The following is a 24,764-nucleotide window of genomic DNA, read 5'->3' as shown; positions in this document are numbered from 1 at the left end:
AATGTGGATAGAAATACATGGAGGCAAAAACAATAATAAATCAAATAAACAAATCATAATGAGTTCGTTATTATGGGGGACTTCAACTACCCAGATATAGACTGGGAAACTGAAACCTGTACATCTCATAAAGGAAACCGGTTCTTGGCAATAACCAAAGACAATTACCTTTCCCAACTAGTTCAGGACCCGACCAATATGGATAAATAGAACTGGGAAGAAAGCAATAAATGACAAAAAGAAAGCATTTAAATCACTAAACCAGGAGGGTAGCACGGAAGCACTAAAAAACTATAAGGAAAAAAATAGAATATGTAAAAAATAAAGAGAGCAAAACTAACCCTAAAATGTTCTTCAATTATATAAATGGTGAAAAGTATAAATCTGAAGGTGTCGGCCCTTTACAGAGTGGGAAGTTGCAGAGAGCGACGAGGAGAACGCAAAGCTATTAAATTTTTTTTTTTCCACTGAGGAAAATAAACGGTCAGATGAAATGCAGAATGTAAAAGTAAATTTCCCATTAAAAGTGCCCTGTCTGACCCAAGAAGAAGTACAGCGGCATCTTAAAAAGATTAAAGTAGACAAATCGCCAGGACCAGATGGCATACACCCCCCGTATCCTAAGAGAATTAAGTAATGTCATAGCCAGACCCTTATTTATGATTTTTAAGAACTCTATACTGACAAGGGAGTGTTCCACAGGATTGGCGCATAGCAAATGTGGTGCCAATATTTAAAAAGGGTCCAAAAACAGAGCCCAGAGACTATAGGCCGGTAAGTTTAACATCTGTTGTGGGTAAACTGTTTGAAGGTTTTCTAAGAGATGCTATCTTGGAGCACCTCAATGAAAATAAGCAAATAATGCCATATCAGCATGGCTTCATGATGGATCGGTCATGTCAAACTAATTTAATCTGTTTCTATAAGGAGGTAAGTTCTAGACTTGACAGCGGCGAATCAATGGATGTCGTGTATCTGGACTTCTCCAAAGCATTTGGCACTGTACCGTATAAAAGGTTAGTATATAAAATGAGAATGCTCGGACTGGGAGAAAATATCTGTTTGTGGGTAAGTAACTGGCTCAGTAATAGAAAACAGAGGGTGGTTATTTATGGTACACACTCAGATTGGGTCACTGTCACTAGTGGAGTACCTCAGGGGTCAAATCTTGTAGAAGGCTTGCACAGTAAAATATCAATTTTTGCAGATGACACTGAACTGTGTAAAGTAATTGACACGGAAGAGGACAGTAAACTTGAGGCTTGGGCAGAGAAGTGGCAGATTAGGATTAACACTGACAAATGTAAGGTTATGCGCATGGGTAGGAATAATGCAAGTCACCCGTACATACTAAATGGTTAAACACTGGGTAACACTGATATGGAAAAGGACCTAAGAATTTTAGTGAACAGCAAACTAAGCTGTAAAAAACAGTGTCAGGCACCTGCTGCCAAAGCCAATAAGATAATGGGTGCATCAAAAGGGGCAAAGATGCCCGTGATGAGAACATAGTCCTACCACTTTACAAATCACTGGTCAGATAACACATAGAGTACTGTGTACATTTCTAGTCTCCTGTGAACAAAGCAGACATAGCAGAGCTGGAGAGGTTCCAGAGGAGGGGGAACTAAGTAATAACTGGAATGAGGGAACTACAGTACCATGAAAGATTATCAAAATTAGGGTTATTCAGTTTAGAAAAAAGACGACTGAGGGGAGATCTAATTACTATGTATAAATATATCAGGGGTCAGTACAGAGATCTATCCCATCATCTATTCATTCCCATGACTGTGACTGTGACGAGGGGACATCCTCTGCATCTGGAGGAAAGAAGGTTTGTACACAAACATAGAAGAGGATTCTTTACGGTAAGAGCAGTGAGACTATGGAAGTCTCTGCCTGAGGAGGTGGTGATGGTGAGTTCACTAAAAGGGTTCAAGAGGGGCCTGGATGTATTTCTGAAATGTGTAATAATATTACAGGCTATAGCTACTAGAGAGGGGTCGCTGATCCAGGGAGTTACTCTGATTGCCTGAATGGAGTTGGGAAGGAATTTATTTCCCCTTAAGTGGGGAAAATTGGCTTCAACCTCTTTTTTTTTGCCTTCCTCTGGATCAACTTGCAGGATAACAGGCCGAACTGGTTGGACAAATGTATTTTTTTGGCCTTATATACTATGTTACTATGTTACAACGTCTGGTACTGCAACTGATCTCATACTGTCCTATTTAAGTCAATGGGATGGGCTACAGTACCAAATACAGCTGTCTGTATGGATGAACCAATATGGGTATGTAAATCAAGAATGGGGCATGGCACTCCTCTTGGCGCCTCCTCAATTGTGTGATGAACTGTCAAATTACCTGAGAAGCCCTTTAAAGGGAACCTGTCACCATAAATATGCTGTGTAATCTGCACGCAGCATTTTATAGAGGAGTAGGAGCTAAGCAGATTGCTATATAGTTTTGTAAGAAAGATTCAGTAAAACTTTTATTCCATTCATTTAAATTCTTGCTCAGTCTAGGCTTTGAAGTCAAAGAGGATGTCCTACCAGTGATTGACAGCTATTTCTATATGCAAAGTCATACATGGAGGAATGTCAGTCTCTGATAAGAACGTTCTGAGGGAAGAATGAGCTGTGAGGAGGGCTGCAGATAGGTAAGAGAGGCAATAAGGCTCCAGTGAGCTGCTGCTCGCATGCCAAGCTGAGAGTTAGAAACAGTCGATGAGTAAGGGCTTGTTCACACAAACGTTTTTTGCATTCCGTATACGGGCCGTTTTTTTAGTTCCGTATACGGAACTATTCATTTCAATCCTTCCCGCAAAAAAAACTGAATGTACTCCGTATGCATTCCGTCTCCGTATTTCAGTTTTTCCGTTCCATTCAAAGATAGAACATGTCCTACTATTGCTCGCAAATCACGTTCCGTGGCTCCATTCAAGTCAACGGGTCCGCAAAAAAAAAAAACGGAATCACATACAGAATGTACTTTTGGGCATGAAATAGCTGTGTTGCAATTCCATCTGCTTGTCACACTGAGACAATGACAACTTTGTCCTGAGGCACAATCGCATGCACACCTTGCCAGTCTCTGAGGACTCTGTGTACTTTGATGTTTTCATTCCTTTTACTCAGTTACTAAATGCTGTTCTGATTTGCATATAACTGTTCAGAGGTAGCTGGGAGCCAGTTAAAGCGTAGAATCACCACTTGGCTACCCACATTCCTTTTGTTGCAGTCATTCACATTCAAACTCACATTTGAGTAACTATGGCCACTGCAGGTGACATTGGTACTTTTTCAGTATGGGACTATGTCGTTTTTGCCCTCATGCTCCTCATCTCTGCTATTATTGGGATTTACTATGCGTTTGCTGGTGGTGGACAGAAAACCTCAAAAGATTTCCTAATGGGTGGCAGAAGTATGACTGGAGTCCCAGTGGCTCTTTCTCTTACTGCCAGCTTCATGTCAGCAGTTACAGTGTTGGGTACCCCATCGGAGGTGTACAGATTTGGTGCCATGTTCAGCATATTCGCTATAACTTACACCCTTGTTGTGGTGATCACATCTGAAGTATATCTGCCAGTGTTCTACAGACTGGGCATCACCAGCACCTATGAGGTAAGTGCAGTTAGATATGAAGAATAAATGTACAGACCTTAAAGAGGTTATCACACAAAATGTTTCTCACCTATGTATAGGATACGTGATAAATATGTGAATGGCAGGGGGCCTGACTCCTAGGACCACCACTGCTCACTAGAATGGAGGTCACCCTATTTCTCCTCACTGCATGACCAGAATGAAGATGAGTTTGAATGGAATGATAGACAGTGGGCTGATGGAGATAGACGATCGTTGTGGGGCCCCCAGTGGTTGTACATTTATCATCTAGTCAGTGGATAGATGATAAATGTTTTTTTCACACATCTGAGAGCTTGTTGCAATAGTATCCAGTCTAAATGATCCTCTGAGTTCCTCCAAAACTGATACACTTTACATGCATTAAACATATTAGTAATCTCTTGACAGATTTTTGCTGCGGATGATTTAGCTCATAGGGTATTACCTAGAATGGATAAAATTGCAGCAGCCTCTTATGGTACATCCACATAGGACATATACCCAGTTCCCTTTTTTAATGTTTTGAGATTAAGATTTTTCAATTTTTACATTTCTTTCTGATATACTTATCCAGGTAGCTTCTCTCAATGTATACAATATACTCAGTTTTCCCCTGCTCTCGTTTTAATGAATCTCAATGTGCCTACTCCTTATCTAGAGATGTAATCACTAAAAAAGCTAGCTTCTACGAATAGACTTTAAATGGCCTGGATCACTGTTATAATTTTTAATACGTCTTTAACCCCTTAAGGACCCTTGCCGTACATGTACGTCACAGCTGGACGTGACTTAAGGACCAGTGACGTATATGTATGGCAGGCTGATCGGGCGGGTGCAGGAGCTGCACCCACCCGATCAGCAGCACAGACCCGGCAGTCACTGACAGCCAGGTCCCTGCTGCATACGCCGGCATTGGTGAAGACACCGATGCCGGCGTATTAACCCCTTGTATGCACAGTCAAAGCTGACCGCGGCATGCAGTGGGTTTGCGGAGGGTACAGGTGTGCTCAACATCTCCATCAGGTCCGTGCGCTGCAGTGGTGGGGACCCGATGGCAGAGAAGGCAAGCCCGATGCCTTACATAGGCGTCAGGGCGTGCCTCATACGGAAGCCTGTGATATCCAGACCTTAGGCTGGAACTCACAGGCAGGCTGTCAGCATAAAAGCTAACAGCCAATGCATTACAATACAAGTTGTATTGTAATACTTTGCAGAGGGGATCAGACCTCAGAAGTTGAAGTCCCATATTGGGACAAAAATAAAAAGTTTAAAAAAAGCCCCAAAAGTGTTTTTCATAATAAAAAATGAATAAAGTTTCAAGTAAAAATAAAAATAAAATTTCCCAAAATAAAACACATAAAATAATGAAAAAATAGAAAAGAAAAACAGACATATTGGGTATTGCCGCATCTGTAACGACAGGCTCTATAAAAATATCACATAATCCACCACCTCACCTGAATGCCGTAGAAAAAACTTTTTTGTCACGTTACATCACAAAAAGTGCAACACTAAGCGATCAAAAAGGCGTATATGCACCCCAAAATAGTACCAATCAAACCATCACCTCATCCTGCAAAAAATGAGCCACGTTCTAAGACAATCGCCCAAAAAATAAAGAAACTATGGCTCTCAGAATATGGAGACACTAAAACATGATTTTTTTGTTGTTTTAAAAATGCTTTTATTGTGCTAAAAGTGAACACAAACAAAAAAAGTAGATATATTAGGTATTGCCGTGTCCGTAACAACCTGCTGTATAAAAATATCACATGATCTAACCCCTCATGTGAACACCATAAAAAATAAATAAAATAAAAGCTGTCAAAAAAGCAATATTTTGTCACCTTATATCACAAAAAGTGTATTACCATGCGATCAAAAAGTCATATGCACCCTAAAGTAGTACCAATCAAACAGTCATCTCATACCGGAAAAAAAATGAGCCCCTACATAAGACAGTTGCCAAAAAAAATATAAAAAAATATGGCTTTCAGAATATGGAGACACAAAAAAATCATTTTTTTCAAAAATGCTTAATTATGTAAAGCTGAAACAAAAAACAAAAAAATATTTGGTATTGTCACGTCCGTAACAACCTGCTCTATAAAAATACCGCATGATCTAACTTGTCAGATGAACATTGTAAATAACAAAAATTAAAAACGGTGCAAAACAGCTATTTTTTGTTACCTTGCCTAACAAAAAGTGTAATATAGAGCAATCAAAATTCAAATGTACCCTAAAATAGTACGAACAAAGTTGCCACCTTATCCCATAGTGTCCAAAATGGGGTAATTTTTTGGAGTTTCTAATCTAGGGGTACATCAACATTTCAAATATGAAATGGCAACTTAAAATATTATATGGCGTTCCTTTCCTTCTGCACCCTGCCGTGTGCCCGTACTGCAGTTTACGACCACCTATGGGGTGTTTCTCTAAACTACAGAATCAGGGAAATAAATATAGAGTTTTGTTTGGCTGTTAACCCTTGCTTTGTTAGCCAAATAAAATGAATCAAGGCCTCATGCACACGACCGTTGTGTGTTTTGCGGTACACAATTATGTAAGCCCGAAAAGTGACTTCAGACGACTTCAGACCTGAACTGGTTATAAAAAAGTGGGTTTTGGAAATGTTCTTAAACATTTTTAGATTTGCTTCTAAACTTCTAAGCCTTCTAACGTCCCAATAAAAGAAAATGTCACTTACAAAACAATCCAAACATGACGTAGACATATAGGAAATGTAAAGTAATAACTATTTTAGGAGGTATCACTATGTGTTTTAAAAGCAGAAAAATTGTAATTTAGAAAATTACAATTTTTCCAAATTTTTTGTAAAATAAACTCAACAATTTTTTTTACTGTCATGAAGTACAATATGTGATGAGAAAACAGTCTCAGAATTTCTTGGATAAATAAAAGCATTTTAAAGTTATCACCGCATAAAGTGACACATGTCAGATATATCTAAAATAAAATTAGATAAAAAGAATATGTGTCACTATTTGGTTTCAGCAGATAAATTGTTTTGTGACCCATTTCCTTTAATAGGCATACTGATAGCATTACTGCTCAGGAAATAACGGAGGAGATTTATCAAACTGGTGTAAAGTAGAACTGGCTTAGTTGCCCTTTCATTTTCTAAAGGAGCTAATTTGGGTGCTATGGCAACTAAGCCAGTTCTACTTTACACCAGTTTGATAAGGGTGGGTTCACGCTATTGTTAGGGACTCCATTATGTCTTTCCGTAATAATCATGTTATAACAGAATGCCCAGACAGAATGCAAAACGGAAGCCTTTAAAAGGCATTCCGTTTGCTTTCTGTCCTAATAGAAGTCTATGGGAATCAAAATGGAGCCGCCTGGGTCCCATTATGCAAGACTGAAAACAAAGTCCTGTCGACAGGACTTTGTTTTCCATCTTGCATAACGGGACCCAGGCGGATCCGTTTTGATTCCCATAGACTTCTATTAGGACGGAAAGCAAACGGAATGCCTTTTAAAGGCTTCTGTTTTGAATTCTATCATAATACAAGTCTATGGGCAGAAGAACGGATCCGTCCTTCCATCTTATGGATTCCGTTATTTTCCGTTATGAAAGCCATAACGGAATCCCTAACGCTAGTGTGAACCCACCCTAAATCTCCCGTAACATGTTGACTTCTAAGTAATGAGTGGATGTAAGATTTCCTTGCAATGTCATCTCTGGAAATATATTGATTATTAATGAATCCTCAGTAGATGGTAAAGTGTACCCAGATGGTTAAAAGTTGCAGAAGTTCCTCAAGAGTCTGGTTAATAATTTCTTCTGGTAACTATAGACTATAAACTGGTAACTATAAAAATTGAACACAGCTACCTTTAACATTTGTGTGACTACAGCCATGCTATATACTATATATAATCACAGCTGGTGTGTATATATATATATATATATAGATATATATATATATATATACAGTACAGACCAAAAGTTTGGACACAACTTCTCATTCAAAGAGTTTTCTTTATTTTCATGACTATGAAGGTATCAAAACTATGAATTAGCACATGTGGAATTATATACATAACAAACAAGCGTGAAACAACTGAAAATATGTCATATTCTAGGTTCTTCAAAGTAGCCACCTTTTGCTTTGATTACTGCTTTGCACACTGAGCTTCAAGAGGTAGTCACCTGAAATGGTCTTCCAACAGTCTTGAAGGAGTTCCCAGAGATGCTTAGCACTTGTTGGCCCTTTTGCCTTCACTCTGCGGTCCAGCTCACCCCAAACCATCTCGATTGGGCTCAGGTCCGGTGACTGTGGAGGCCAGGTCATCTGGCGCAGCACCCCATCACTCTCCTTCATGGTCAAATAGCCCTTACTTTCAAAGTTTTCCCAATTTTGCGGCTGACTGACTGACCTTCATTTCTTAAAGTAATGATGGCCACTCGTTTTTCTTTTCTTAGCTGCTTTTTTCTTGCCATAATACAAATTCTAACAGTCTATTCAGTAGGACTATCAGCTGTGTATCCACCTGACTTCTCCTCAACGCAACTGATGGTCCCAACCCCATTTATAAGGCGAGAAATCCCACTTATTAAACCTGACAGGGCACACCTGTGAAGTGAAAACCATTTCAGGTGACTACCTCTTGAAGCTCATCAAGAATGTGCAAAGCAGTAATCAAAGCAAAAGGTGGCTACTTTGAAGAACCTAGAATATGACATATTTTCAGTTGTTTCACACTTTTTTGTTATGTATATAATTCCACGTGTTAATTCATAGTTTTGATGCCTTCAGTGTGAATCTACAATTTTCATAGTCATGAAAATAAAGAAAACTCTTTGAATGAGAAGGTGTGTCCAAACTTTTGGTCTGTACTGTGTGTATATATATATATATATATATATATATATATGTGTGTGTACATATATATTTATACATATAATATTACTTGCCTGTAATATCTAAATCAGACCCAAATTTGTACAAATTCAATAATATCCATTGTAATAAATAACCTCATTCATTCATTATTTTCACAGTACCTTGAGCTCAGATTTAACAAGTGTGTACGACTTATTGGCACATTGTTGTTCATTATCCAAACGGTAAGTAATATCTTTTTTCTTTTATAGTAAAATTTATAATGTTCTGCAAAGTTTTGTTTTTGTTACAAAAAAAATATAATGGAGCAAAAGCTATTACAGTTTTTATAACATACTTAGTATGAAATATCACAGCACTGTATTTTACAGTATCCCTGTAATCATAATAACCCCTTCAATATAGTGAACAAGTTATTTACTGTGAATGATGTAACATAATTACCTGACAAGGCTCTCAGCTCCGGCACCCACACGCCGGGAGAGACTCGCTGCTGGGTCATGTCCCTAGCAACAGAGCGCAATGCGTGCGTGCGCAGGGGGAGTTTAGCAGCAAGATGAATGGCAGCCGAGCTGCTCTGTTACTTTGCAGTTTGTATCCTGTCCTATGGAGTGTCGATTCCATGGACATATCAGGTTATGATTCAGGGTCTCCCTCCCTCCTGGCCATACACCTTTGCCATTGATTGTCTGTGTTCCTGGTTCTGGTTCCTGTGCTCATTTGGATTGCTTGTGCTGCTGACCCCGGCTTTACTCTGGCACCAGCACATAGGCTGGTGATTTTTTTTCTATAGTTTGCATGCACGACCACCACTGATGGATTGCAGGGTGTCCGTCACCATAGAAACAAGCAGTGTATAATGTGATGGAAAAATGAGTCCAGCCAGCAAAGGAGGCAATATGGACAATCACAATACATTAGTAAGTGGCTTGTATTAACATTGTCTACATGAAAAATGTTATTTGCTGAAATGACACAACCCCATCATATTTTGGTACTGTGAAATGTAAAATTGTGTTGAAAAGTGGAATTTCCATTAGGAATGGCATGAACCTTGTTCATTACAAGATAATGGAAAATAGTCATAGTTTGGAATATCTATGGTATATATTGGGGAATCTTAAAGAATTCCAAACATATTTCAAAGGAAGAAGTGCACTATACAGTTTGGAGGATGGGTATACGTTATGTGCAGCTGTGTCTAGTTTAAAGTAAGCACTACATGATGGTGATGAAACTTGTGATGACCTTAAACTACTGCTTCCCCACATGTGACATCTAGAAAAGCAGGGGTTGTCTCACTTGAGAAAATGGCATTTATCAAGTGCATAAAGTTAATATAATCTACTTACTAATGTATATTCATTGTTCATATTGCCTCCTCTGCTTGTTTGAATTCATTTTTCATCCCATTATAAAATGCTTGTTTCTAGGTGTTCTGACCACTGCTGCAATCCAGCTGCTTACTACAGGAACAAGAGCTGTCCTCTCTGATGGCTGGGATTGCAGGAGCGCACATAGGCGCCACCTCGTATCTGCGCCACTAGCTTGTGAAGAACAGCTCTATGTGCAGTTGCCTTGAAGCTGTTATACACAGTTACAGCTCTAAGGGACAGATCTCTGGGAGAAAATTCTTGTCAGCAGGGACAGATCACAGGGAAAACGTTCTAATCGCAGGGACAGAAGCATTTCAGGTCCATGGCTTGCTCAAAATAGCCCTGGACCTGTAATACAAATTGTCAGTGCCAGCTGTCTTCTTGACGCTTCGGGGCTGGTCTGCAACTTAGCTAAAGTGCGTGACAGAGTGATCTCAGCTGACCCCTGATAACATTGCGTTCAGTGCGTTCCTGAACATTGTTAACAAGCCTTCGTATGCTCATTAGTGATAATCTGCCTGTGCAAAGATGCCGCTGGTAATTTCATCTTTCATGGTGTCACCTAAATCAAAGTTTGACTGCAGTAGATCTTGCTGTCTAAACAGCACTCAGCTGCCGGCAAACAATGATTTTGTATGGGGACGAGCGATGGCATTAGATATCGCTTCTCTCCATACTATGGAAGAGATTGCTGCATGTAATAGCAGTGGTCTCCTTCACTGACAAGCAGGTGCGTTTCGGGAAGAACTCATCCTTCCCAACAATCGTCTGCCCAATTGAGCAGTGTAAAAGGGACCTTTAGACACTGTTATCTCCATATTCAAATATAGAGATAACAGTGTGTACTTTGAAAGCTGCCCATGAAAACCCTTATTAAAATTCTTCACATGGAGCTGACGTGCAAAGGCTGACATTATTCACTAGTGTCTGCCCACCATATGTAAGAGTCATCAAAAGAGGTCACAGTTCATGAAAACTCAGTTGAGTATATGGCTTTATTACACTGGAGATTTGCTTTTAAAGGGTTTTTACAACAGATTTTTACTGATGACCTATCCACTGGATAGATCATCAGTATCTGATTGGTGGGGGTCCAATACCCGGGACCCTCGCCGATCAGCTGTTTGAGAAGGCAGCAGTAGCGCCACGGCTTTTTCCAGCATTGTTAGGTCATGTAATGTCATGTTCATCTGATCCTCCTTTAAATTTAGCTACTTGTTTATTTATTTTTATTTTGTGGTTTTCCTCATTCAAAATATTTTTGATTTCTCTTTAGGTTCTTTACACTGGAATTGTAATTTATGCTCCAGCTCTGGCACTGAATCAAGGTAAGAATGATAGGTAAGAGACAGAATTAAGGAATCTCTGATATCTGTATCTCTAAGCTAATGTTGATAGTCTTCATAAAAGCACGTTATGCCTGGCTTAATAACATTAGCTTGGGGACCTGTTGAATTGTCCTAAAAGAGGCATAGAACTTTCAAGAGCTTTCATGGCCCATTTGTGTGGAGCATGTGCAAGTTGTATTTGACTTTGTTATACATAACTTTATGCTTCATTAAAGGGGTTTGATATTTTGATATTGATGACCTATCTTCAGTATAGGTCATCAATATCAGATTGGTGGGGTTCAGACTCCTGGTTTGAAGAGGCCATGGAAGTCTTTTGAGGCCAGTGATGTTATGTTCTTTGGTCATTTGTCCTAGACGCAGCTACTTTACAGACTTTTTGCAGTCTTAAAGGGGTTCTTAGAGATGGTTGCCTTTTTTCAGATAGCACAAATTCAAAAAATAAAATAAAAAAAATGCAGCTGTTAAGTGGAAGTGTGCATCAGCACTGCTTGACCACTCAATGCATGTCACACCTGGTGCAGCAAAGGCCAGAAGTGGAGGAGAAAGGGGATTGGCACTAGACTCGGAGCCCTGATTACTGGTGACTCTTTTTTCTTAAAGGGAACCCGTCATTGGGATTTTGTGTATAGAGCTGAGGACATGGATTGCTAGATCGCCGCTAGCATATCCACAATACCCAGTCCCCATAGCTCTGTGTGCTTTTATTGTGTAAAAAAAAATGATGTGATACATATGCAAATTAACCTGAGATGAGTCCTGTCCCTGAGATGAGTCAGGGACAGGACTCATCTAAGGTTCATTTGCATATGTATCAAATCTTTTTTTGTTACACAATAAAAGCACACAGAGCTATGGGGACTGGGTATTGAGGATGTCCTCAGCTCTATACACAAAATCCCGGTGACAGGTTCCCTTTAACTCTTGTGTCCTGCCTGGCCATCTGAAAAAGGGCTCTCAGTCTCGAATAACCAATTTAAAGGAAGAATCCAGACAAAATTGATCATGGAGTTAGGTCTTCTGCTTGACCTCACTGGGTATGACACATTGAGTGAAAAATAAATCCTGTGTCATACTCTATACCTAATGGGCAGTATATAAGCTGTGTCTGGAGTGTTATTTGGTACAATTTCAAAAACCTTATCAGTAGATTTTACAGTGACTACCAATACTACTATGATGATTTGGGGAAACCATAAACTAGGTTCTGATATGTTTTAGGCTATATTTAGGAACATGTCTGCATCAGTACTTTTCTCTATAGGTTAAACCTTTTGTGTCCACTAATTTTAATAGTATTCAATATCCATATCTATTTCAGTGACTGGGTTTGATTTGTGGGGAGCTGTCGTGGCGACAGGAGTGGTCTGTACCTTCTACTGTACGCTGGTTAGTACCTCTGTAATATTGCTATTCTTCTATAATATACAGTTACACTTCCATGTATTTTCCTTTCATGTGTTGTTTTTCTAATATTTGGGTTAATCGTAAAAAAACTAAATATGGGCAAAAAAGTGGCAAAATATTGACTTGTATGTTTGTAGAACCAGATCATAGCAGAAGCAAAGCCCGTGTTGCATCACTTTGACACCAAACACTACAAGATATAACAAGGATATTCTTAGATTTCTTATTAATATCCCCTAAATTACTCAAGTTTTTTTTAACCATAGACATATTTTGTTGATTTTGGCCATATTGACCTATGAACTATGACATAATCTACTGTTGGTTTAGTTCAGACTTACCAGGGCAGTACTTCAACTATTTTGTGATTTCTTACAGGGTGGTCTTAAGGCAGTTGTATGGACAGATGTATTCCAGGTTGGGATCATGGTTGCAGGATTTTCATCTGTAATTATTCGAGCTGTCGTTGTCCAAGGTGGGATTGGCCCCATTTTGAATGACTCATATTATGGAGACAGGCTAAATTTCTGGGAGTAAGTAGATGTTTGAACTGCTTTTTTCTTTACTTTCTTTACTTGATTTAATTGTAACAGGGTTTGAAAGCTCAGCAAGCTAAACTGAAAAGCAGGAGTATTTTAGTACATGTAGATTTTTAAATATGAATAAATAGACTTAGTTTTACTAATTTTTGTACTCAAAAGCATTTCTAACAAATGGATGATAATGGGGAACTAATAAGCATCTTAGTGACAGTGCATACCAGTATGCTTCTGATACTAGTATAATATTTTAATCTATACTTTTGATTATCACTAGTTTCAACCCCAATCCACTGCAGCGGCATTCCTTTTGGACAATTGTAATTGGAGGAACCTTTACATGGACTGGTATCTATGGTGTTAATCAATCACAAGTACAGAGATATATTGCTTGCAAAACCAGATTCCACGCAAAAATGTAAGTAAACCCCTTAAAGGGATTTTCCCACAAAAAATATTCTACAGTTTTCCCACCAGCACCTGGATCTAAATACTTTCATAATTGAATGTCATTAAAAATTTAGCATAGCTACTGAGTTATTCAACAAAATATATCTGTATAGCGCCACCTGCTGTATGTTTTTTCTTTTATTTCTTTGTCCTGCTCACTGAGATGGCCGCACATACTCAGTTTCATCCTTCAACTGCCTCCTGATCTGTGACAAGGAGAGCTGAGACACGCCCCCTGAGCTGCAGTAGAAAAAAAGACACGCCCCCTGAGCGGTCAGATTGATATAAATCTAGCAGAGCAATGAATGGGGAGATCTCTGGATCCATGTGAGGTACAGGGCTGATCATAGTTTTTTTTAGAAAGAGATTGTCATGTACAGTATGACCTCTGATTCTATTTTATTTTTATTTTTCATGGGATAACCACTTTAAGGACCGGGCCACGACTTTTTCATTTTTTCGTTCACATAGCCATATGTGGGTTTATTTTTTGCGCGACAAGTTATATTTTTTAATGGCAACATTTAATTTACCATATCTTTTACTGGAAAACAGGGGGGGGGGGGAAAGAGAAAAAAAACACAATTCCATCAAGGTTTTTGATATTACAGTGTTCACTATGCTCAAAAAATGACATGACATTCCCAGCAAAAATGCATACAATGGAGGATGCCTACCGTGGACCATAAGTACCCCAATGGACATTCTACACAGGATAGCAAATGTGTGGATGTGATAAACAGTAAAAATAATATAACAAAAACAAAGACAGGTGTACACAGCTAAAGTGGTCCTAGACAACAAAATCTAAAAGTGGCCCCAAGTTGTAGAGGAGTCCATATTGACAGAAGGCAGGCCAACATAAGTAGTCAGGGCCAACACAAAGCCACAAGTAGGCAGACACAACAGAAGTAGGCAGGGTCAGCAATACTAAAGTGCAGCATAAAATATAACCCCAGCAAAACCAAATACCACAGTGCAAATACTGCCCTGTCACCATACAGGATGGTGATACAGATGAATTCAGGAGGGCTCCTGTGACTGCTGACCAGGTGCATAAGTAACTGATGCTTCTAGCATTAATTAATGGCCAGCAGCTGTGAGGCGGGTTCGGGTGCCCCCAAGCATAGGCCCAATGGGAAGTTTCCCTGTAGGTTATATGACCAGTCTGCTCCTTTGTGAGCCCCAATAGAAACATGGACTGAGTGAGGATAATCTCTATACAGTGATGTGGAATATGTTATTGCTATATAAATGAATACAATAATAATAGTATTACATTTTATTAGGTCCCTGTATGTGAATCTATTAGGACTATGGGCTATTCTTTCCTGTGCGGTACTTTCTGGACTAGCTATGTATTCTATATATAAGGACTGTGACCCTTGGACTGCCAAATTTGTATCAGCCCCTGACCAGGTAAGAAAAAGGGTCAAACATCTACTTTTTTAAGGTAATTTATTATTAAAACATTTAATTATTATATCTAATATATAAAGCTGAGTGTATGTATGTGTGTATGTCTGCTAAAGGAATCCGCAACATCGCATTTACAATCACAAAATTTTGCACACAGGTACATCAGGTGTCCAGGAAGGTTTTAGACCGGATCTCAGCTCTCTAGCATGTACCGTTCCTGAGATATTCCCAAAAAATGCATAAGCCAATAGAAGCCTGGTCACATAACCCTTATCAGCCAATAGAAGCTCGCAGGCCCTTAGTCTCCACATGCATACAGTTTTACACCAGGTTTCCATAACAACCCCGCCATTTTTCTTCACTGCTGTAGGTCAGCTTTAAAGGAAATCTGTCACCAGGATAATCGCTATTGAAGTAAAGCCATAGCCTAATAGCACTTAGTACCTTATTTCTAGATGTGCCTTTGTTTCAGCAATAGATGTTTTCTATCTTCTGAAAATCCAGTTTATTTGGTATGCAAATAAGCCAGTAAGGTACCCAGAGGGGCGTCATTCTTGCAGGAAGGAGCCCAGGCACACCTTTGGGCACCTTACAGGCTCATTTGCATACCAAATAAACTGGATTTTCAGAAGATAGAAAACATCTATTGCTGAAACAAAGGCACATCTAGAAATAAGGTACTAAGTGCTATTAGGCTATGGCTTTACTTCAATAGCGATTATCCTGGTGACAGATTTCCTTTAAAGGGGCAGGGGGCTGTGGATGACACTGTTAAGGGTGCGGAGTGCTGTGGAGGTCACAGTTCAGGGGGCAGGTAGGGTGGCCATTCAGGCCGCCCTCAAAAGATGGGCTTAAAAGCCCCGCCCCCAGGTCCCGCTAAGCCCTGACCCTCCCACTCCGCAGTCGACGGGGACTGAAAAAATGAAGGTAAAAATCTACTTCTGTCAGCTGCAGGGGTGGGAGAGAGGGTGACTTTATCTCTGCAGCTCACACTCAGACAGGACAGTGTTCAAAAGGACATCCCTGTGTCCGTCCAGGGCCTGCGCCGGACGGAGGACAGGGAGTTTCGAAGGTTGGGGGCTGCAGAGGTCACTGTTAAGGGGGCGGGGTACTGTAGATGTCACTGTTATAGTGGATACTGTCGATATCTTTTTACGACACACAAAAACGTTAAATGAAATAGATTAAATATGCCTGTGCAAAGCCGGATCCTTCAGTTAAGTTATATTATATTATAAAAAACTTGATTTTTTTTAGGAAATGGTCGCAACATAACAAAATTTAAAAAAGGTGAAATGGTATGAAGGGTTACGATATATATATATATTTGTGGTCGGGACTACCTGTGAACGAATCGGGGAAGCATGCCTAACCCCGGACCCTACACTGACTTGTGCTTGGAGCCAGGTACGCGGGTAGGCCTAAAAAGGGGCATATCCTGATGAGGACAACAGAGAATAGGGGTGGGAGGGTCGGGCATGAGAGAGACGCATGCCAGGGTGAGGGAGCCGGTGAATAAATGGGGCAGACACCCCTCCCACAAATGCAGGCTGAACCTCAGCCTTCCTAATTTGTGGTTGGGGCTACCTGTGAACGAATCGGGGAAGCATGCCTAACCCCGGACCCTACACTGGCTGACTTGTGCCTGGAGCAAGGTACGTGGGTAGGCCTAAAAGGGGGCAAAAAGGAAGCAAGGAGACCAGGATTAAGGTGAACCACCTCAATCATAATCAGAGAGCGAGAGTACGAGAGACCGAGAAATTTCAACGTGGGGATTCGGAATGTACCTCACGCCAACGCCCCATTTTCCTGATTACATGTGCAGGAACCTTATTCCTAGAAGCTGCTGAAGCGGCCTCAGTATGAAATGAATGACTGGAAATGACTGGAGGATTATACCCTAGGCCCGAGGCCAGGGCGCGGTTGTGTGAAATGAATTGGGCAGAAGTGAGAGGTACATTGTGGTGAGGCAACAAAGGCTATCGTGTGGCGCATCATGTAAAAGGATCTCAACCGGACACCAAGCATTGGAGGTTTTAAAGAATCTAACTCCAGTTGGAGGGCCAGACTGACTTGATATTGTGAAAGCAACCTGAAGATGAGAAGGTCATTGCACCAACCGACTGCTGTTTTTGCAAGCTGCTGCACCTAGGGGAACTGCAGGTAAGCTCGCCTGGCCTGAGGAAGCCATAAAAGCTGAGGAACATGGCAGCTTTCATAACCGTACTGGTGAAGGGCCCAAAAGGTTACCATCGAAGGGGGAGGACATGCATGCCTGAAGAATGAACTAAAAGAGAATGGTGCGGAATCGGACCAGCAGATTGGCAGATTACTGGGTGCATGTTCAACCAAGGGAGCCGAAAAAGGTGGACACGAGACCCGGAATCCTGAAACATGAGCAGGAGGAGTCTGGAATCGTGGCGGAAGATGACCAGTGGCGGACCTGCAAGAGGGATAGAACCTGGACTACTGAGTGGGGGGGGGGGGGCCCGGACGAAGGGAGATGTGAACCTAAGCCTATCGTGGCAGGGAGGAAACAGAAAGGACGAGACAAAACCTGGCCAGCCAATGGCCGTGCGAGGAGAAAAAGTACGAGGCCTGAGCGTGCCAGGCGACTAGACAGCGAGATGAGACGGAACCTGAGCGTGCCAGGTGACTACGTAGAAGATAAAACAAGCCTGAGCGTACCAGGCGACCAGATAGAGAGACAGGACAGGAAGTGAGACAGAGAGACGAAACGGAACCTGGATGTGCCAGGCAGACAGAAAACATGAAACAAAGCCTGAGCGTAGGAGACGAGATGAAACCTGGGCGTACCAGGTGAACCGGCAGGGACACGAAACAAAGCCTGGGCGTACCAGGCGAACAGAGACGAGACGAAGCCTGGGCGTACCAGGCGAACAGAGACGAGACAAAGCCTGGGCGTACCAGGCGAACAGAGACGAGACAAAGCCTGGGCGTACCGGGCAGCCAAACAGAATGACAAGACAGGGAGTGCCAGATAACAAAACGGAGAAACGAAAAAGGAACCTGTAGGTGCAGGGAGAACAAAGACAAGACAAAGCCTGAGCGGAACCGTGGCCAGACAGCATGACGATACGAAACCTGGGCGTACCAGGCAACAACGAGAAGACAAGCCCTTGGGCGAACCAGGTGGCCAGACAACGTGACAAGACAATTGCGGAGCGTGCCAGGAGACCAGAACGTGAGCGTGTGAGATGACTGAAAACACAAGACAAACCTGAGCGAATCAGGGGACCAGACAAAACAATGGACGTAACAGGCGACTATTGACGACATGATAATGAGCTTATCAGGCAACCTGATAACGTGGTGAGACAAAGACTGAGCGGCGTGACAGAGGACCAGAAGAACGTGCCAGGTGACCGTGGAAAGACATGAAGTGAGGGGAAAACAAAGATAGAAACCCCCCTTATTTTTATTTTTTTTGTAATAATTGAAACTAGACAAGTCAAGGGGTGATGAAAAACACTAAGTGAGATGAGGAGTAAAGAACGGAAGAGATAAAGGCTTAATGGGAACCTATCACCGGGATTTTGGGTATAGAGCTGAGGACATGGGTTGTTAGATAGCCGCTAGCATGTCCGCAATACCCAGTCCCCATAGCTCTCTGTGCTTTTATTGTGTAAAAAAATAACGATTTGATACATATGCAAATTATCCTGGATGTGAGATGAGTCAGGGACAGGACTCATCTCAGGTTAATTTGCATATGTATCAAATCGTTTTTTTTACACAATAAAAGCACACAGAGCTATGGGGACTGGATATTGCGGATGTGCTAGCTTTATACACAAAATCCTGGTGACAGGTTCCCTTTAAAGGAAAACAAAACAGGCACATAAATAAAAATGTTTTCTTTTTCTTTTTTCTTTTTTACTTAAAAAGACTCTAGGTGAAGCCAAGGCTAACAAGACCACCATGAAGCGCCGGGACGGCCCTGACCGTCAAACAATCTACCCTGGGGCAGGGCCAACCCTGTATTTTTTTATTTTAAATAGAAACTCTGTAAGCTGCAGAGCATTGCATATGGAAAAGGCACTGGTGTCCTGTGCGGTACAACTCACTCACCAGTGAAAGCCGCAGAGCGTCTCATGTGGACATGACACCAGTGTAGCCTGCAGAGCAACTAACAGGGACCTGGCGCCTCTGTAAACTGCAGAGCATACATAAGCTCAGGACATTTGTGTAACAGAAACAGCAGCTGGCAGTGCGATTTAAAGTGGTGACATCCAGCAAAAACAAAAATAACCCCTGCCCATGCTACGGCCGACCAGCAAGAGCCTCGGGTGGGAGAGCTGCAGTGTGGCGCAGGAAGTGGCAGAGGGCGCCCGCGAGCGTGCTCCTACCGGCTGCCAGGCCGGCTGCAGTAGGGGCGAGCACATCGGTGCGCTCCACGGTGGAACGCACGCAACGAGCGGAGGCATGAACCCCGGCAGAGAGAAGTAGGCAGTGAGGGGGCCGCAGGCAGTGCGACCAAGCCCAAGGGGTAAGTGGTGGGAAAAAAAAACGCAGAGGGGGGGGAACCGGCCACTTACCCCTGACGAACGGCGTGTACTGGCGGCAGAAAGACAGCGGCGATAGCCGGAATGGCTATAAAGGGAGACGAAGAGGCAGCTCCTCCTACCCCGGAAGCATGAGAGAGACGCGTGCCAGGTTGAGGGATCCGATGAACAAATGGGGCAGATGCCCCTCCCACAAATGCAGGCTGAACCTCCGCCTTCCTAATGTATATATATATATATATATATATATATATATGTATATATACTGTATATATTTATTTTGTTATGTTGCGACCTTGTACTATCCATCAAACAGAATTTTAGAAATTTTTGCAAAAAGGAAAAACAAAAATGTTGCATGGATATAAGTATTCAGATCCTGCACTTGCAATTTAGTTATGCGGGCCACGCATTTCTCTTCATCATCTTTGGGTTGTTTCATTACCTTGGTTGGAGTCCACCTATGTAAAATTCAGTTGATTGGACATGATTTGGAAATACACACCCTTGTCTATATAAGGTCTGACAGCTGACAATGCATATCAGAACAAAAACAAAGCCATGAGGAGGAAATAACTGCCTGTAGAGCTCAGGGACAGGATTGTGTGAACATTTCTGCTGCACTCAATGTTCACTAGAGACGTTTGGAACAACCAGGACTCTTCCTAGAGCTGGCTGCCCCACCGACCTGCATAATCTGGGGGCGAAGGGTCTTGCTATGAGAGATGACCAAGAACAAAATGGTCACTTTGGAGGAGCTCCAAAGATCCTGTGGACAAATTAGAGAAACTGACAGAAGGTCAACCACCACTCCATCAATCTGGGCTTTTTTTTTGCAGAGTGGCTGCAAAAAAGCCGCTCCTCAGTAAAATACACTAGAGATTCTAAGACTGTGAGAAACAAGATTGTCTTGTCTGATTAAACCAAGATTGTACATTTTGGCCTCAATTCTAAGCTGGGGCATAGCTATAGGCGAAGCAGATTCTTTTAGGACCTACTTGAGAAGGGGCCTATCCAAGAGGAGGACTAAAAGATTTTATTGTCAGGGCCTACTCAATAGTATTATACAATTATTTTATATACAGTATACAGGGAGTGCAGAATTATTAGGCAAGTTGTATTTTTGAGGATTAATTGTATTATTGAACAATAACCATGTTCTCAATGAACCCAAAAAACTCATTAATATCAAAGCTGAATATTTTTGGAAGTAGTTTTTAGTTTGTTTTTAGTTTTAGCTATTTTAGGGGGATATCTGTGTGTGCAGGTGACTATTACTGTACATAATTATTAGGCAACTTAACAAAAAACAAATATATACCCATTTCAATTATTTATTTTTACCAGTGAAACCAATATAACATCTCAACATTCACAAATATACATTTCTGACATTCAAAAACAAAACAAAACAAAAACAAATCAGTGACCAATATAGCCACCTTTCTTTGCAAGGACACTCAAAAGCCTGCCATCCATGGATTCTGTCAGTGTTTTGATCTGTTCACCATCAACATTGCGTGCAGCAGCAACCACAGCCTCCCAGACACTGTTCAGAGAGGTGTACTGTTTTCCCTCCTTGTAAATCTCACATTTGATGATGGACCACAGGTTCTCAATGGGGTTCAGATCAGGTGAACAAGGAGGCCATGTCATTAGATTTTCTTCTTTTATACCCTTTCTTGCCAGCCACGTTGTGGAGTACTTGGACGCGTGTGATGGAGCATTGTCCTGCATGAAAATCATGTTTTTCTTACCTTGCAGACTTCTTCCTGTACCACTGCTTGAAGAAGGTGTCTTCCAGAAACTGGCAGTATGACTGGGAGTTGAGCTTGACTCCATCCTCAACCCAAAAAGGCCCCACAAGCTCATCTTTGATGATACCAGCCCAAACCAGTACTCCACCTCCACCTTGCTGGCGTCTGAGTCGGACTGGAGCTCTCTGCCCTTTACCAATCCAGCCATCTGGCCCATCAAGACTCACTCTCATTTCATCAGTCCATAAAACCTTAGAAAAATCAGTCTTGAGATATTTCTTGGCCCAGTCTTGACGTTTCAGCTTGTGTGTCTTGTTCAGTGGTGGTCGTCTTTCAGCCTTTCTTACCTTGGCCATGTCTCTGAGTATTGCACACCTTGTGCTTTTGGGCACTCCAGTGATGTTGCAGCTCTGAAATATGGCCAAACTGGTGGCAAGTGGCATCTTGGCAGCTGCACGCTTGACTTTTCTCAGTTCATGGGCAGTTATTTTGCGCCTTGGTTTTTCCACACGCTTCTTGCGACCCTGTTGACTATTTTGAATGAAACGCTTGATTGTTCAATGATCACGCTTCAGAAGCTTTGCAATTTTAAGAGTGCTGCATCCCTCTGCAAGATATCTCACTATTTTTGACTTTTCTGAGCCTGTCAAGTCCTTCTTTTGACCCATTTTGCCAAAGGAAAGGAAGTTGCCTAATAATTATGCACACCTGATATAGGGTGTTGATGTCATTAGACCACACCCCTTCTCATTACAGAGATGCACATAACCTCATATGCTTAATTGGTAGTAGGCTTTCGAGCCTATACAGCTTGGAGTAAGACAACATGCATAAAGAGGATGATGTGGTCAAAATACTCATTTGCCTAATAATTCTGCACGTAGTGTATATGTGCAGGAAACAAACTGAGCGGCTGCCTGCCTAGTCTGAAACAGCAATTTTGACTAGTCTCAGGAGTGGGGTTTGCACGGGAGTAAGGGGGTGCAAAGACACCGCTGGTTTTTAAAACAATTTCTGTGGGGCCCAGTCATTTATAGTTACACTACTAATTCTAAGCATCATTTCTGGAGGAAACCAGGCACTGCTTGTCACCTGCCTAATACCATCCCTACATTGTGGCATAGTGATGGCAGCATCTGGCTTTGGGGTTGATTTTCAGCAGATAGGGCAGGGAGATTGGTCAACGTTGAGGGAAAGCTGAATAGCACAAAAAATAATAGAGATATTCCTATGAAAAGCCGATCCAGAGTGCTCTTGACTGGACCAATGGTTCACCTACCAACAAAACAATGACTCTAAGCACACAGCCAAGACAACACAGGAGTGGATTGTGGACAACTCTGTGAATGTCATGAATGGCCCAGTCGGAGCCCTGACTTGAACCCACTCAAACATCTCTGGAGAGACCTGAAACCGACTGTTCACCGATGGTACCCATCCACCATGACACAGCTTGAGAGACTCCTCAGAGAAGAATGGAAGAAAATCCCCAAATCCTGGTGTGCAAACCTCTTGGCATCATACCCAAGAAGATTGGAGGCTTTAATCACTGCCAAAGGTGCTTCAACTGAGTGAAGTACTAAGTGAAGGGTCTGAATATTATTGTCAATGCAATATTTTAGTTTTTCCTTTTCAATAAATTAGGAAAGATTTCTAACATTCTGTTTTCATGTTTTCACTATTGGGTATTAATGGCAGAATGATGGGGGAAACTTTTTTTTTCTTTTTAACAAAAGGCTGCCTGCCACATAACAAAATCTGAAAAATGTGATAGGGTCTGAAGGTCTGAAGATGTTTTGAATGTTTAGTATATATGCCATGGATCTTCACTTCAAGGGAGCTACCAAGCTGCTCCCTTTTAGACAAGTCCTGGTGCAGTTGTCAGCTGACCCATGGGGGCCAGAGACTTCAGTGCGAAGAACCAAAAGAACAGACAATACTCATAGTCAGAAAAACAGGCAGAGTTTCTGCATATCCGTAAAACAAGTCTGAGGGTCAATACGATAAAAAGAGAGAAGTCAGGGCAGGGAGCAGAGGGTCAGAGTCAGTAAACAGGCAGAGTTCGGTACATGGCAAACAGAAAATCATACCTTTACTAGGACTAGAAAGCAAGAATACCTTAATTTCAGGCACCTTCCTCCTAGGAAAGGTGCCTTGAACGGTACATAGGTAGCCAGTCTTTCCCCAGAACAAATTAGAGCACACCCACTGGCCCTTTAAGATTCAGCAGGAGCATGCCACATGCCCTTAGGTAAAAGGAAGAGGGGTTGGCACCAGGATCAGAACACAGCCTGCATGAAGAGCATATAGGACACCAGTATATGCACCCAATATCAGCAGCAAGAGAAGGAGAAATGGATCTGGGCCATTGGGAAGAAGAGGAAGTAGCCTGGTAAGTGGTGCAAGGCCCATGCTCCAATTGAGGAGTGGAACAGCAGCAGGCATAGATTGCCAACATAAGATTAACACTTCTATTTTTTAAAGCATTCTTATTTTGCAGCATTTTTTCACATTTGCCTAAAACATTTGCATGGTGGTATACGTTATATACAGTATATATATATATATATATATATATATATATATATATATATATATATAAATTTGCCTCTTTTTTTCATTTTCAGGAACTGTATTTTAAAAACCTGAAACCTTTTTAAAAGCACTTTCATATGCACAAAGCTTTGCGATATCTATTATTATTATTATTAGTATTATTATATATACTCTAGGGTGTACATAATACTAGATATATTATTTTGTTCACCCTTAGCTGATGCCTTATCTAGTTCTTGACATTTTGCGTGATTATCCTGGACTTCCTGGATTGTTTGTGGCTTGTGCATACAGTGGAACCCTAAGGTAAAACATGTTCCTTTTCATCACCTTTATATTCATGCTATATTGAAAAATGGTCCAGAATGGGCAGTGGTTATATTATCTCTGTCTTACACTCTTACCTCCTGGTTTACAACATTTCCCTTCTTCCGGATCTACCGAGGCTTGCAGACTCTTGCATTTGGCACTGAGAAATTGACAAATTCACAACTTACTGTTAAATTGATTTTCAAATCTGGAATCTCTTGCCAGCTAAGAAAGAACTGATATGCCAGCTTCAAAATTTTGGGGGTCATTTATGATTAGATACAGTCATGCCCATAAATATTGGGACATCGACACAATTCTAACATTTTGGCTCTATACACCACCACAATGGATTTGAAATGAAACAAACAAGATGTGCTTTAAATGTCAGCTTTAATTTGAGGGTATTTACATCCAAATCAGGTGAATGGTGTAGGAATTACAACAGTTTGCATATGTGCCTCCCACTTGTTGAGGGACCAAAAGTAATGAAACAATTTGTTTCTCAGCTGTTCCATGGCCAGGTGTGTGTTATTCCATCATTATCCCAATTACAATGAGCATATAAAAGTTC

At 41.4% G+C, this 24,764-nt stretch overlaps 1 protein-coding gene across 1 annotated transcript in view; it reads left to right on the top strand.

Moving 5' to 3' along the window:
• Positions 1 to 3,187: 3,187 nt before the first annotated feature.
• LOC122928127 (sodium-coupled monocarboxylate transporter 1-like) overlaps positions 3,188 to 24,764 on the top strand; it is a 53,108-nt gene continuing 31,531 nt past the window's right edge. Inside the window, exons 1-8 of the mRNA XM_044280639.1 lie at positions 3,188 to 3,625; positions 8,661 to 8,726; positions 11,155 to 11,206; positions 12,549 to 12,616; positions 13,013 to 13,167; positions 13,451 to 13,591; positions 14,913 to 15,042; positions 24,099 to 24,187. Coding sequence (XP_044136574.1) covers positions 3,275 to 3,625; positions 8,661 to 8,726; positions 11,155 to 11,206; positions 12,549 to 12,616; positions 13,013 to 13,167; positions 13,451 to 13,591; positions 14,913 to 15,042; positions 24,099 to 24,187 — 1,052 coding nt within the window. The 5' untranslated portion in view covers positions 3,188 to 3,274. The remainder of the gene's footprint in view (positions 3,626 to 8,660; positions 8,727 to 11,154; positions 11,207 to 12,548; positions 12,617 to 13,012; positions 13,168 to 13,450; positions 13,592 to 14,912; positions 15,043 to 24,098; positions 24,188 to 24,764) is intronic.

Source organism: Bufo gargarizans, chromosome 2 (assembly GCF_014858855.1).
Source record: "Bufo gargarizans isolate SCDJY-AF-19 chromosome 2, ASM1485885v1, whole genome shotgun sequence".
Classification (NCBI taxonomy): Eukaryota; Metazoa; Chordata; class Amphibia; order Anura; family Bufonidae; genus Bufo; species Bufo gargarizans.
The sequence above is the reverse complement of the archived record's forward strand: the minus strand, read 5'-3'. Positions and strand labels throughout refer to the sequence as shown.